This window comes from Mizuhopecten yessoensis, unplaced genomic scaffold, assembly GCF_002113885.1.
Source record: "Mizuhopecten yessoensis strain PY_sf001 unplaced genomic scaffold, ASM211388v2 scaffold10711, whole genome shotgun sequence".
Classification (NCBI taxonomy): Eukaryota; Metazoa; Mollusca; class Bivalvia; order Pectinida; family Pectinidae; genus Mizuhopecten; species Mizuhopecten yessoensis.
This window is the reverse complement of record NW_018408683.1, coordinates 431,017-446,120: the sequence shown is the minus strand read 5'-3', so window position 1 is coordinate 446,120 and position 15,104 is coordinate 431,017. Positions and strand designations below refer to the sequence as shown.

Below are 15,104 nucleotides of genomic sequence, written 5' to 3'. Positions count from 1 at the left end.
CTTAGTTGTGGCCTTGTTACACTTTGTATCCAATCCTTAGTTGTGGCCTTGTTACACTTTGTATCCAATCCTTAGTTGTGGCCTTGTTACACTTTGTATCCAATCCTTAGATGTGGCCTTGTTACACTTTGTATCCAATCCTTAGTTGTGGCCTTGTTACACTTTGTATCCAATCCTTAGTTGTGGCCTTGTTACACTTTGTATCCAATCCTTAGTTGTGGCCTTGTTACACTTTGTATCCAACCCTTAGTTGTGGCCTTGTTACACTTTGTATTCGATTCTGAGTTGTGGCCTTGTTATACTTTGTATCCAATCCTTAGTTATGGCCTTGTTACACTTTGTATCCAATACTTAGTTTTGGCCTTGTTACACTTTGTATCCAATCCTTAGTTGTGGCCTTGTTACACTTTGTGCCCGATTCTGAGTTGTGTCTTTGTTATACGTTGTATCCAATCTTTACTTGTCACGAAAGAATCGAAGGATCTGTATGCTCTACCATGTGAATGACACAATAACACTAATTTTATCTTCCATGTACATCAAAAGAATCGCATGGCATGGCTTTGCAGACAGGTGTCATTCCCAATAAATCTCTAACAGGCAGGCATCATTCAAGGGATTGGTCATTTGAAACCAATCAAATAGCTAACTTCGTGCCTTCGATTTTTTCACGACATATTCCAAAGGTGCAGATGACAAAAGTGAGGGTAACCCCTGGTAATTTTGAGCTAAATTATGAGCTATTTTTTTCTTACAGTTTGTCAGTGTAGTCGCTTTATTGTGGGCTTCATGAAGAACAAGAAAGCTACGAAAGCATTGTCCATTTACATCTTCAACCCAAGTCAAGAACAATCATCCATCTCCATCAGAGGTCATGAGGAAATGACATTCAGCGAATCTGGTATTAATGTTTGGGCAATGACTGGCTTTCAGGTTCTCCCTCCACAGAATTTCGAGGTCACAGAAGCAGGAAGGAGCCGGAAGGGTATTTTGATTGAATCGAACCACGAACTTGTTGTTATAGGAGTTAATCGCATAAATAATGGGTCCTACCCCTACATGGCTAGCTTCCTCGCTATCCCAGTAGAGTCACTCGGCTTGTCTTACTTCGCTGTCACTGCCAGGGATCGAGCGGAAATACTCATTGTTGCTGGGTATGCCAATACTACGGTAACAGTAAAGGTTAACGGCATGCTCTCACACGAAGGCACAACGTTTCAGACAGGAGGTTCCTTCACATCAACCCTAAATGAGTTCGATACATTACTGCTTCTTGGTAGAAGCACAGATAACTCTTTGACCGGAACTCACGTAACGTCAAATACCGTCGTCAGTGTGTATAGTGGAAACAAGTACATGTCAATCGGATCAAGTAACCACATGGTACAACAGCTCGTCCCGGTACAGGCATGGCGATCACTGCACGTAACTGTCCCACCAACAGCCACCACGTACGAACTCATGTTTGTCGCAGCCTATCCAAACACATCAGTACGGGTAACATGTGTACACGAATCACCAATAGGGTTTATGTTAAACGTGGCTGGGTCCTCGACATCGATGTATCTGGAGGACGCTCCCTGCGTCACTGTATCGAGCAAACCTGTGTCGGTGACCATGTTTGTTAGAAGTCAGTTATTTGACCCTGTTATGATCAGAATTCAGCCATTACAGACACAATCACACAAGATAGTGTTCCTTGTCAAACCCGACGATATTGATGCGGAGCTTGTATTGGTCAGTGCTGCTGGTAATGAGATTTCCCTTGACGACATAAATCTAGTCTTAAAACCAATACCTGGGACGAAATATCGCTTTCTAATAGTATCTGTCATCATAGGTTCACACATTATCAACTGCAGCCAAAGATGCCAGATTTCGGCTTACATCCATGGACATCATGGTATGGAAGCAACGGGATATCCTATACATGCCATAGTGAGTACATTATATATCTGGTTGGAGTGAACGTGTCACTACAGTATTTGGATCAACTCTTATGTCAGTACCCTTCTCTTGGCCCGCATATTTTCTGTTCTCAGATGAGTGTAAATGACCAGGGTAGGTAGCAAAGACCTTATCAAGTCCTTCCATTTTACATTCAGATATATCGACAATGTTTTGTCTGTAAAAAAGAAGTTCATTAACCAAATTGATCGTATACTCTATTGAACTTGAAATCATGAACATCTACATCAACCGCCAATCTCGGTCTTTGCTTACAGAATGGTAGGGGTGGGGCTATGTTAGGGGACACTGGTGATGGGGACAGTGGTAGGGGACACTGGTGATGGGGACAGTGGTAGGGGACATTGGTGGTGGAGGACATTGATTGGGGAAACTGCTGGTGGGAACACTGCTGGTGGGGGACATTGCTGGTGGAGACATTAATAGGGGACACTGGTGAATGAGGACATTGTTAGTTTGGGACACTAGTGGTATGTGACATTGGTGGGGGGGGGGGGGGACACTGGTAGGGGACACGTCTGATAGGGCACACTGGTGATGGAGAACCCTTGTATAATTAATAATAATAAATGGAGGTTCTTTTATACCGCTTTATCACAACCTAGTTCGTAGGTCGTCTCAAAGCGATTCAAATCATTATCCATGGTTATAAGGCCTTTGCAACTAGCCGGTACATTTCTCAACTCCCTGGGGAGCACTAACAGCTAGCATTCAACAATTCTAGCACTGCCCAACCAACTTGCTTAAGGATACACATTGCCGTGCCGTGGCGCGAACCCGCAACCCTTCGGTCACAAGCCCGGCGTCCTACGACTGGACTACCGTGCCTCCTATTAGGGGACACTGATGGTTGGGGACATTGGTGGTGGGGACACTGGTAGGGGACACTTGTGGGGTATACTTGTAAGTGACACTTGTGGTAGGGGACACTAGTGATGGGGGACACTGGTGGTAAGGGGACCCTGATGGTAAGGGGACACTGGTTGTGGGGACATTGATAGCGGGGACAATGGTGATGGGGACACTGGTGATGGGGACACTGGTGATTGGGGACACTGGTGGGGAAACTGCTGGTTGGGACACTGGTGGTGGGGGCCATTGTTAGTGGGGGACAATGGTGATAGGAGACGGTCGTAGGGGATATTGCTAGTCGGTACAGTGGTAGAGGACACTGGTGGTGGGGGCCATTGCTAATGGGTACAGTGGTAGGGGACACTGGTGGTGGGGGCCATTGTTAGTAGGGGACAATGGTGGTAGGAGACGGTGGTGGTGGGGACACTGCTGACGTGGACAATTAGTGGTGGGGGACACTGGTAGGGGACACTTGTCGAGGACACTGGTGGTAGGGGACAGCGGTGAAGGGAGACATTGCTGGTGGGGACGGTGGTAGGGGACACTTCTGGTGGGGGACATTGTTAGATGGGGACAATGGGGGTAGGGGACACTGGTGGTATGTGCCACTGGTGATGGGGACATTGGTGGTGGGGACACTAGTAGGGGACACTTGTAGTAGGGCACACTGGTGATGGGGTACCCTTTTGGTAGGGGTCACTGGTGATGGGGGACATGGCTGGTTGGGAAACTGATGAAGGGGTACATTGGTGGTGGGGACACTGGTGGTGGGGGACATTGGTGGTTGGGGACATTGGTGGTGGGGGACACTGGTAGGGGACACTTGTGAGGGACACTTGTGATAGGTGACACTGGTGATTTGGGACCCTGGCGGTAGGGGGCACTGGTGGTGGTGGACATTGATGATGGGGACACTATTGGTGGGGGACACTAGTAGGGGACACTTGTATGGGACACTTGTGGTAGGGGGCACCGGTGATTGGGACCCTGGTGGTTGAGGCACTGGTGGTGAGGTACTTTGGTGGTTGGGGACATTGTAAATGGGGGCCAATGGTGGTAGGGGACACTGGTGGTGGGGGACCCTGGGGTCGGGGAAACTGGTGGTGGGGACATTGGTGGTGGTGACACTAGTAGTGGGGACACTACTGGTGGGAGACATTGCTGCTGGGTACAATGGTACGGGACACTGGTGGTGGGGACCAAGGTTAGTAGAGGACCCTTGCGGTAATTAACGTTGGTGGGGACACTGCTGGTGGGGGACATTGTTGGTTGGGGACATTACTGGTGGGTACAGTGGCAGTGGACACTGGTGGTGGGGGCCAAAGCTAGTAGGGGACCCTTGTGGTAATTGACGTTGGTGGGGACACTGCTAGAGGGGGACATTGGTGGTTGGGGACACTGTAAGGGGACACTGGCAGGGGACACTTGTGGTAGGAGACACTGGTAGGGGAGTGATCAGATCATGTGGGTAAAAGTAAAATATCTTTAACGTAAGTTGTAAATTGAAGTCATTAGGTGAAATCACGAAATCATGAAATCAAATTGTTTATGATGACATTCCTATTCCTAACCAATAGATTTAACTTTCCGAAATGGTAGTTTCTCCTTTTTTGTTTCTTCTTTCATCTAGTATAGTCATTGACAGTTTCAAGTTGACGTTTTGATATATTGTTTATCAACATCGCTCTAATAGCATAGGAACATGAGGGGGAATTACTGCCTTTGCGTTATAACCCGAGGACCCGCTCACTAGTTCACGTAGTTGGATGGGTGATCGCCCGCACGTCACATTTGGTGGCACGTAGTGGCTCTGTTTGATCATGTACGGCCAGTTCCTGGTGGTTAGGGAAGGTGCATGGTACACAGGGAGGACCTATGGGATTCCCCAGACCTAGTCTCGGGACGAAACTTCTCGGAGGGGGGAATAATGTAACAGCTAAGGAACATGAGGGGAAAATACTGCTTTAGTGGCAAGGTAGCTTTTCAAGTGATGCGTTATGGCATGGGGACCCGCTCACTATTTACGCAACGTCGATCGTGGTCAGTAGTTGGATGGGTGACCGCCTGCACGTTACATAAGTATAGGCCGTATACGATGGGTATTCAATTATCCAATGATACCAGTTGGAAAATCAACTAAAACTGTTCATTGATACAATAAATAGTATATATTTTTGCTTTTCATTGATATAATTGTCATCTTCTTAACCATTTGGTAGTTAGGTGTTACACAGCATATACCTTTTGTATTCAATTATTCTATATTTAGCAGCGAGAAAGTTCAATTAATACATTAATACGAGCATGTACCAGCTGTGGTCACCTCAGTCATAATGTTTTTTCAGTGAAGAAGCAGTTCGCCTTTTATCAAATGTGTTTGTGGTGTTGTTGTTTTTTGCAGTTAGACGATGAGCAGACTACGTTTGCTAATGAGCAGTCGCCAACAACTGAGACCAGTACAGTTGGTCTAACCTCTGATACCTTAACCCAGGCTTCAACCATGCTGTCGACGAATGCCTCATCTGAGCCGCCGACACTTACCACACACACTCCATCATCATATTCGTCAACCCAAACCAAAATTGGAAACACAATGACGACTGGAACAGATGCAACAACAGTAACTGACGCACTTGAAAACTCGGCGACAAATTCATCTCGAACGACTGTATCTTCCATGGAAGAGGACAGCACTGAGTCGTCCGTACCGACAGGTACCTATACAACAATCAGTGTTAAACAGCAGGACACATGACAGCTATTGAAGATTTTTATCACACTATCATAAAATTGAGGTTAACATTTCACTTCCGTAATAACCATACAGGTCAGTTTATAAAGGAGATGCATTTAAATGTAATCGAATGCACTAATCGGTGAGTATCTTATGTAAAAATCTTATTTCAATACGAATTTCCCTTGTTATCTTCAGGCACGACACAGGGGCAAAATGCAAACACCACTACAAATGGATTGAACCAGACGTGCACGTGTCACAGGTACTCCTGTTCAACGACCAACTACAGCCAGGAGGAGCTCGTGAACCTTGTGGCGGAGCTGAGACAGAAATTGCTTGTTCCGAAGCGTGCAACCACTAATCACATTCGGACGTTGACCTCAGCCCCTGATCACCGAACCTCGTCCAAAGTGGTGGGGTATCTGTCGGGAACTGTCCTCGTGACGTTGGCGGTAGGACTGTTGATCATAGATATTCCTAATCTCTGGCGTATGCTCAATACCATCAAAGATAACCTTTTCTGTAAATAGTCAACAACAGACGAGTAGTTTGTCACTACGTTATCCTAATCGAACACTATAGAACTGCACAAACACGTTTATTGATAGAACAGTTCTGACAATTTAATCATGCTTAATATTTTTTCTATTACAATTTCCATTCCTTAAGAGCCAGTGAGCATTTTCACAAAAAATTCTTACGACAAATTTTACTCGTAAGAGAAAACTTACGATTTTGTTCCGTTTCACAAAAAAATCTTACGAGAATCTTAATTGAAAAATTTATCGTAAGTGTAAATAAATATAATGATTTTAATCGTAATTTTAAATAAACAAGGCTGCTATACGATTGGTTTGAAAACGAATTAAAGAGCGATGTGTCGTGAAAAGGGTGTTCGAGGCAGATTTAACCACCGCACCTAAGCCATGCCCTATTTCTAATAAAACAATATAGATTGTTCCATAAGGGGGCCGTGTTAGTTTTAAGCACACAATGGCAAATTTAATTGCATTTATTAATAGATGAATAGTAAGTATGTTTGGTTTGACCGTTCTTGATGTTTAAATCCGATCAGTGTATTGTGAAAATCACATACGAACTATTCCTCAATCAGGAAATCTCAGTATCATATACTTAGTACATGTACGTATAACTTACACAGCATATAGCCTAACGCTAGTAGGCCCACAGGCAAATTCGTCACATTAGTTCGGGTTTCAGTTAATAATTTGTCCAAATACGCATGCATCAAAATGCCGACCTGCACCAGTACAGAAGAAGATTTGACTGAAATGTCTATAAATAAACAATGTTGTAAGCAGGCCTGAATGACGTCACGCAGCAATAATGTGACGTCATCACGCCGTCCGTGGTTTTGCTCAAAGGTGCAGGCAGCTTAAATGTATTTTCTTTTTGTATTTTGATGTTACACAAGTCGTACTGGTACATGTACGAGCAGCTCAAATCATGCGCGTGTATCAATGATTAAAATTGAAATAAATGGCTTTCCTTAGTTATGATACTTTCAGTTATTTTCGGTAAAGGAAGTGATGAATGCTGTTTAGGTTATATAGATGGGGTCGGTTGAGATGAGGTTAATGTACATGCATCTCAATTGAGTCCTTAACAAATCCAAACTGCAAAATCGGTGCCCAAAATTAAAATTTGTATCGGGACCGGAGCTTTCAATGGCCGTCTTTTCCCCCCAACTTTTGAATAAATTTGTCATATGAATGTAGTTTCTTTTTTATGTAAACATTATAAAATGGAAAATGGAAAATGAGCTATCAAATATTTCTGAGCGTAAACAAGCATTGGGTCGTCAGTACATTGTATTTACCACAGTGCACTATTAGAAAACCGATTTACTTGCATTTACGGCACATTCGACCATAACACTGCCATTAGTGTTAAGATATGGTATTTAGTAGCAACAACACAGGTCACAGAGTACGATTTACTATGTTCTTGTAGCATGATAAATACAATGTTCAAACCAGATTGTATGTTCTAATCGTCAGTATGTTAGACACTCGAAAAAACACGCTATCCCCTAATAAGTATTCAAAATACCTTCATTGAAAGAAAGTTATATTATTTACAAATTAGTATTAATTTGACAACCTGTCGATCCATCCTAATATTTCATACTTGATTATCATTGTGCACATCATTTCTGTTTTCATTTTTGTCTGTAAATAGTCAACAACAAACAAGTAGTTTGTCACTTCCAGAGGCGTACATCATGTAGCTAGCCTTTGTTCTGAATGGATTCATGTATGAGCGGGTCCACGGCAGGGCTTACGTAAGGGGGGTTCTGTTTGAAAATTTGGTGTCTTAGTCAGCTATGTGCCTGACAACATACGCTGTTTCTATGTTCACAGTACAGATAACGCCATGTGTGTCTATATTTACTGTAGTTAAAGCGTTGTGTTTCTATATTTCTATATGAGTTCGGCCACATCAATGATCTGTATGTGGTGCCGGAAACTGTCTACTGTTGGTAATCCTCTGATATCTGATGGTATTGAGTTCCACATCTTGATCGTAGCAGGGACGAATGAATGTTTATATGCGTCGACTCTGGTGCTTATTTGCCTGATGTTGTTGGCTTGGGAACTCCTAGTCCCACTGCTGGTCTGTTGTAGGAGATAATGGACGGGGACTTCTACTAGGTTGTTGATGATTTTGTAGAACATGATGATCCTATTTCAAATCGTGCTGCCTGTCTTTGTACGTTTTCGATTTGTTGCATTTGATGGTAATGGTATAGTGCCCAGATTACAGATGCGTATTCCAAAACTGGCCTGACTAAGGTGGTGTATGCCTGAGATTTTACTGCTTGTGGACAGTTCTTGAGACGTTTTCCTGAGGTTACGTCTCAAGAATCCTGCTGTTATTGAGGCCTTGGCTGTTGTCTGATCAATGTGATCCCGCCACGATAGGTCTTGGCTTATGTATACTCCAAGGTACTTTCCACCTGGAACTATCTCGGAGGTGTGGCCATGAAGTTGGTACTTGGTGTAAACTATTTTCCTCTTCTTCGTGATGTGGATGGCGGTAGATTTTTCTGGATGGAATGCCATTTGCCAGTCTTTTCCCCTCTTTTCCAAAGCATTAAAGTCTTCTTGTAGGATCTTACTATCATTAGATGTTTCTATGTTCCTGTATATCAAGCAGTCATCCGCAAACAGTTTGTCAGAGGAGCTCACAAGTTCAGGCAGGTCGTTGATGAAAGTCAGAAAAAGTAGGGGTCCTATGACCGTTCCCTGTGGAACTCCTGAATCCACGTCTCCCTCAGTTGACTTAGCTCCTTCTATCAATACGTGCTGCTTTCTACTGCTAAGGAAGTTTCCAATCCAGCTTAGGGTTGAACCGCGGATTCCATAGTAGTGGAGTTTGTGAAGTAGACGTTGATGGGGTACCTTGTCAAAGGCGTTCGCAAAGTCAAGTAGTATGACATCCATCTGTTGTCCATTGGAAAGTTCTTTTGCAAGGTCTTGGATGGTTGCGATAACCTGTGTTTCACAGGAACGTTTACTCCGAAATCCGTGCTGGGCGTCTGTAAGTATGTTGTGGGTCTCAAAGTGGTCCAAGTTGGTAGAGTGGAGAATGTGCTCACTGACCTTACTGCAGATGGAAGTCAACGAGACTGGCCTGTAATTAGCAGCTTTACTCTTGTCTCCTTTCGTGAAGACTGGTTCTTGGAGATGGCTAGACTCTTCTTGGCCGAATAGATAAGCCAATCAATACTACGTCATGGTCTCCCACTCCTGGTATTGGTTAAATCTTGTCTACTAATGATGGATTGCTGGTCAAGAAAAGGTCAAGAATCTTGTCCTTTCTAGTAGGGAAGTTGCCAAACACGAGGCTTTGCCGAGTGTTTGGCAACTAAAGAATCTTTCCCCGAGGGTTGAGATTCCACTATCTCTCCCACAAGGGGGTGAATGATTCTTTTTCTCTTACCCTGTTCTTTCATTGTGTATCATATGCACAATGTAATGATAATGTTACATGCTAAATTCAGGGTTGACGTGACGTTGATGGATTGTTAACGTGACGTCATTGTATTGTTAAAGTGACGTCATGCCATTGTTAGGAATAGGGGAATCCCCCCGTCTCAACCCTAGGGTGAGACAAGGAAATCTCACACCGGTAAAAATGCGGAAACACCTGTCCAGGGTAAGAGAATATTTGTTCTATACCGCAATGGGGGTTAGATTTATGAAGCTGTTGGATAGTGCTTGTGGATACTGGTTGGAGGTGGTGGTTAGAGATGGCCAGTCAATGTCTGGTAAGTTGAAATCTCCACCAATCCAAAAGTCACTCTTTAGATGGGACTGCCTTAATGAAGATATTTCATCAAATACCTGTTGCGCGTATTCATCTGAAGTTTTACTGGTGGTCTATAGAAGGCAACAACTATGATGGACTTGTTCCTGTTGATGTGAAGTTTGGTGGCAAGAATGTCATGGTCTTGACAGGTGAAAACTGGAGTGCATATGATGTCGTTCATTACAGCAATAAGAATACCTCCATATCCATCTGCTCGGTCTCTCCTAAATACACTATAGTTCGGTGGTAGAACTTCTGGGGGGAAAATGTCCCCATTCAGCCAGGTTTCTGTTCCTATTATAATGGAAGGTTCGGCATTGTCAATAAGGACGTGCGTTTCAGGTACCTTGTTCTTTATACTCTGGAAGTTCAGTATAACAGTTCGCAATGATTGGTAGTTCTTCTCTTGGTTCGATGTTTGACTATTTTTTGGAGAAGACTAGGCTGTTGGGGTACCAGGTGCATGTGTAGATACTGGGATTTTCAGTGCTGATGAAACTGCTGAAAATGAGTGTAAACTTTCAAAGCTGTTACTGTGTACTGAGATGGAGTCATATAACGTTGTATGGTTTGGTGCATTCCATGAACCACATATCCCTGTAGCTGAAGAGTTGGCAAGGAGGTCATAGTCTGCTGTTGTCATAGACATACATGATACATGGCACCACTTGTCACAGTTGTCGCAAGCGAGTGCACGTTGACCATATTTCACTGCTTTTGAGCATAACATACATGGGTATTTAGGTGTATATGGGCCTGGGTTATATTCTACTTGACCGCTGAGAAGGAGGAGTAGTTGAGTGACCTGTGTAGTCTGGACTCGGGACGCAACCTTTTGTGTGATGTGATAGAACATGGTGTGAAAGTCACTGATATTGATGTGAACTGGTTTTGGTATACATCTTGAGTCATGGTCTATGATGCATGTGATGACATGTAAGTATAGCACATCGTTCATGATTTTGTGTTGACAATGTAAACATAAACAGAAAAGGCCGCCGATGGAAAGGGTCAGCTAGTATTTTGATGATATTTGTGCTTGGATCCTCAAAATGGGACTGGATATTATCTCTGATGACATATGGGGGTGTTACCAACAATATGATATGTAGATGTAGTAAATATATCTTGTAGAAGTTCGGAAAACTGTAAAAATTGTGAGAACAATTTACAGTAGTAAAGGCCATGTCTCTATATTTACTGTAGTTAAGGTCACGTGTATATATTTACTGCACAGGTGTGATTTGCTCTCTCTTTCGAGTACGAGTAACCAGCCGTGCTGCAGTATTCTGGACCCTCTGCAGACGACTAGTTAGTTTGTCAGATATACCACAGTCCGGCCGTTACCATAATCCAATGGAGAGGTAACAAGTGAATGCACCAAAATCTTGCATGCATCTTCAGTTATAAACTGCCGAATACAGCCGATGTTCCTGATCTGGTAGTAACAGGATGTGGCAATAGCGTTCACTTGTTTCTCCATGTTCAGTGAACGATCAAAGTATACCCCTAGGTTGTTAACAGCTGGGACAGTCTCAATAGTTCTTGCACCGACCTTGAGCTGGAGAGCCATTGTTTGCCGACACTTTGGAGAAAAGACAATTAGTTCTGTCCTTTTCTGATTAATCTTTAGCATGTTGGGGTTTATCCAGGTACTGATATATGTCAGACAAGCTTCCATATTTTCTGAAACAGACATATGGAACGTTTAACGTTTTGTGTTTCTATATTTACTGTATTTAACGTTTTGTGTTTCTATATTTACTGTAGTCAACGTCATGCATTTCTGTATTTATTCCAGTTAAAGCTATGTGTTTCTATATTTACTGAAGTTAACGTCATGCGTTTATTTATTTATTCCAGTTAAAGTTAAGTGTTTCTATATTTACTGTATTTAACGTTTTGTGTTTCTATATTTACTGTATTTAACGTTATGTGTTTCAATATTTACTGTATTTAACGTTATGTGTTTCTATATTTACTGTATTTGTAAATCTTTTGCACTTTAGTAGTTTATGTATTTTATCCTAAAACGGCCGCCCATAGTCTACAGCTTCATCTCAGACGAGAACATTTTGTTCATATTGATGTAAACACTTTGATATAATAAAATACAAGAATTTCAGCAATTTCGAGTGTTTTTTAACATCTACAAATCTTGTACACGTGATAGCAAGTCAACAGAAATGAATTCACAAGAGGGACAAAGGTCAATTTTGCCGACACATCGAAAAAATGTGTTTTGTTAACTACTTGAAACAAAACATAATCCTATAAACACTGGGTACTGATAAGGCTGTGATCAGACCCCTTGATTTCCTTGTCACCTCATGATCCTATGTAAATGATCTACTAGCTGGAGTTTCATTTGCCCTGGTGTCTTTGGGAACGTACCAAGAAAACTCTACCTATATATACATTTCCCAATTTTTCATAAGCCGAAACACTATAGCTTATCACACAAATTTGTCTCTCCAGCCTAGAAAAGAAGGTTCTCACTTTACTCCTCAAACTTCTCAACATTTCAATCATCGCTATAAATGAGTAATTTATTTGGAAAAATTGTAATAAGATTAGATGCATGGGTAGCTAGTATTTCGTCTTTCAAATAGAAAAAAAATTCATAATGACGTGTAGCAAGTCGGTAAAATTAATACTTTCTGGGAAGACAACGCGTGAAAAGGTCATGAATGAATGGTCAGATGACAATGGCTCTCAGAATGTTTTGGCTTAGGTGATCTTAATATATATTAAGGAGTTTTACTCTCAGTAATAAATGTAGGCTTTACATAAAAGATAAATCACCAGATCAATTCACACATGTACCTCCATTGCTTCAGTGGCCTGGGCCATACACAATACACCTTGTACTTGACTTCCATTTTGTTTGTGACCTTGATGTCGGACAACTTGGATGACATATATGCCACAGAAGGATAAAGCCTTCACCACGGACACATATATATATATTACAATTGATCATACACTTTTAATAACGACATTAATACAAACAACTTTAATCTATAACATTTTATTCATAAGAATTCCCAAAAAAAAACAAGTATAATTAATCAATATTCTTGTATTGTCAATAATAATGATAATAATATATTTAATTCAAAATGTAAGTAATAGTTAATTGCACTGTAGAAATGACATCGTTTTTACAAGTCTTTAAGAGGCATCCTGATACAGTGGATTTTCTATAGAAGCTCCATCCATGGACATTCTCTACAATATCAACAACACATTTCATTACAGCAAATTATCAATAATCCTCATAATAAAAGATCATATTACTACACCAAACCTATAACATACACGATCATTATCTTACACTTCAATATCAACATACATGATCATTATCTTTCACTATAATATCAACATACACGATCATTATCTTACACTATAATATCATCATACAAGATCATTATCTTACACTATAATATCAACATACACGATCATTATCTTAAACTATAATATCAACATACACGATCATTGTCTTAAACTATAATATCAACATACATGATTTTCACAAATTACATTAATAATACTGTAATATAATAACCATACATGAACATTATCTTACACATCAAAATTCAGGATTGTTATATTGCATCAAATGTATCCAAGTATTGTGCAGAAACAATACATTTGATTTACATCATACAGCAAATCCAACTACCCTGGCTCTGACATCATAAACATTCAAGACTTCGGTACAACTTTGTTATAGTCAACTTCTGATTTTTTTTATGACTAGTACTGTATGTACTCTGTCACCTTCATCAGACAAAAGACTGGTAAAGTTTATGTACACAAAGGTGTAAAATATGTATTAGATGTCCACGCAAATTGATGTCGATTCAGCTATGCTGTAAGGGTATGCACAATTAGTTTTTATATATGTACCAAAATGACTCGATTCAGCTACGAGAGTATAACTATAAGCCCCCTCATCTCGATTTAGACTGGCCCACTGCAGCGTATCCAGATGGCTTCCTTTATCTGCCGCCTGAACAGATTGCTATCTCTGTCCAATACTTTGAAGTTATCCCAGTCAATCACATGATTTTTCTGTTTGGCATGGTCTGTGATTACCGATTTATTGATTTGGGACTACGACTATTTCCTTTCTGATGGGGTGAATTTCTTTCCCTCTTGAGTTTCCCCAAATCACCTGCCAGTTTCTCCAGTATACGATGCATCCCAGCTTTTGCATCCGACTTTGTATACGCATTCTGCAACGTTTTCGTTATGTGTTTTATCCTTAGGGTGAACAAGGATATTATGAAGCGTCTTGTGGGGCTTCATAGCTGTTGCTATGCCATGACCAAGATATATCCTCTAGATGGTTTCAAATATACTTTTTATATACGGGATAACCACCTGACATTTGGTTTTGTTCTTATCCTTGATTGGCCTTTTTCTAGACTCCCCCACATCTATTAAACAAAATGTACGAGTCATTTCGGTACATATATAACAACTAATTGTACATATGCTTACAGCATTGCCGAATCAACATCAATTTGCGTTGACAATTCGTACATATTTTACACCTTTGTGTACATACGCTTCACTGGTCATGTGTCTGATAAAGGACAGAGTACATACCGTACTAGTCATCAAAACGTCACATGTAAACACTTAATGTTTGTCCTATATGCTCACAATCCATACTTACCAACCTGAAGAAAATGTTTAGAAATATCCACCTTACAGTCTTGAATACATTTCAAAGTTGCCATGTTTTTCACACTTCAGCTTTTAATTAAACTGACAAGGTGTTTTTTTGCTTGAATGTATAATGCCTTCTTGATTCTTTTCTGGAATCAGAGTTCAAATTACCCTAAATAAAATCTTAATGAAAGAACTTACCTGGGTTCCATACTTTCCTCCAAAGGTATTATCATTGAAAGAAGGTTCTACGTCATTCATTGAAAACTGGAAAAGTAGAAACAATTTATGTTGTCATTGAAAAGTATGTAACTATTTTAGTTTGTTTACTTTTGGTATTGTTTTACAGTAGCCCACTGAAAACTGAAGTCATTTGGTCCAAAATAGCACTGTTTATTATCATTTTATTAAATTTGCCACATCTTAAAACTTGCTACATATTTATTTAAAATCAGCAAATTAATTAATAAGATTTTGCACTGTAATTTGTTTTTATACTTTTTTGAGTGGGGGGGTGGGGGGTGAGGGGTGG

General features: G+C 41.1%; 3 protein-coding genes across 3 annotated transcripts in view; 1 reads left to right on the top strand and 2 right to left on the bottom strand.

Annotated features, from left to right (window-relative positions):
* Positions 1-882: 882 nt before the first annotated feature.
* LOC110461941 (IgGFc-binding protein-like) lies at positions 883-1,968 on the top strand. Its single transcript, XM_021515683.1, has one exon. It carries the CDS (start codon positions 883-885, stop codon positions 1,966-1,968), a length of 1,086 nt encoding a protein of 361 aa, XP_021371358.1.
* A 1,294-nt stretch (positions 1,969-3,262) lies between these two features.
* Positions 3,263-3,979, bottom strand: LOC110461940 (vegetative cell wall protein gp1-like). Its single transcript, XM_021515682.1, has one exon. The coding sequence runs from the start codon at positions 3,977-3,979 to the stop codon at positions 3,263-3,265; it is 717 nt and encodes a 238-aa protein (XP_021371357.1).
* A 9,052-nt stretch (positions 3,980-13,031) lies between these two features.
* LOC110461939 (MAM and LDL-receptor class A domain-containing protein 2-like) overlaps positions 13,032-15,104 on the bottom strand; it is a 127,693-nt gene continuing 125,620 nt past the window's right edge. Inside the window, exons 140-141 of the mRNA XM_021515681.1 lie at positions 14,774-14,839; positions 13,032-13,123 (exon numbers count right to left, since the gene is read on the bottom strand). Coding sequence (XP_021371356.1) covers positions 13,067-13,123; positions 14,774-14,839 — 123 coding nt within the window. The 3' untranslated portion in view covers positions 13,032-13,066. The remainder of the gene's footprint in view (positions 13,124-14,773; positions 14,840-15,104) is intronic.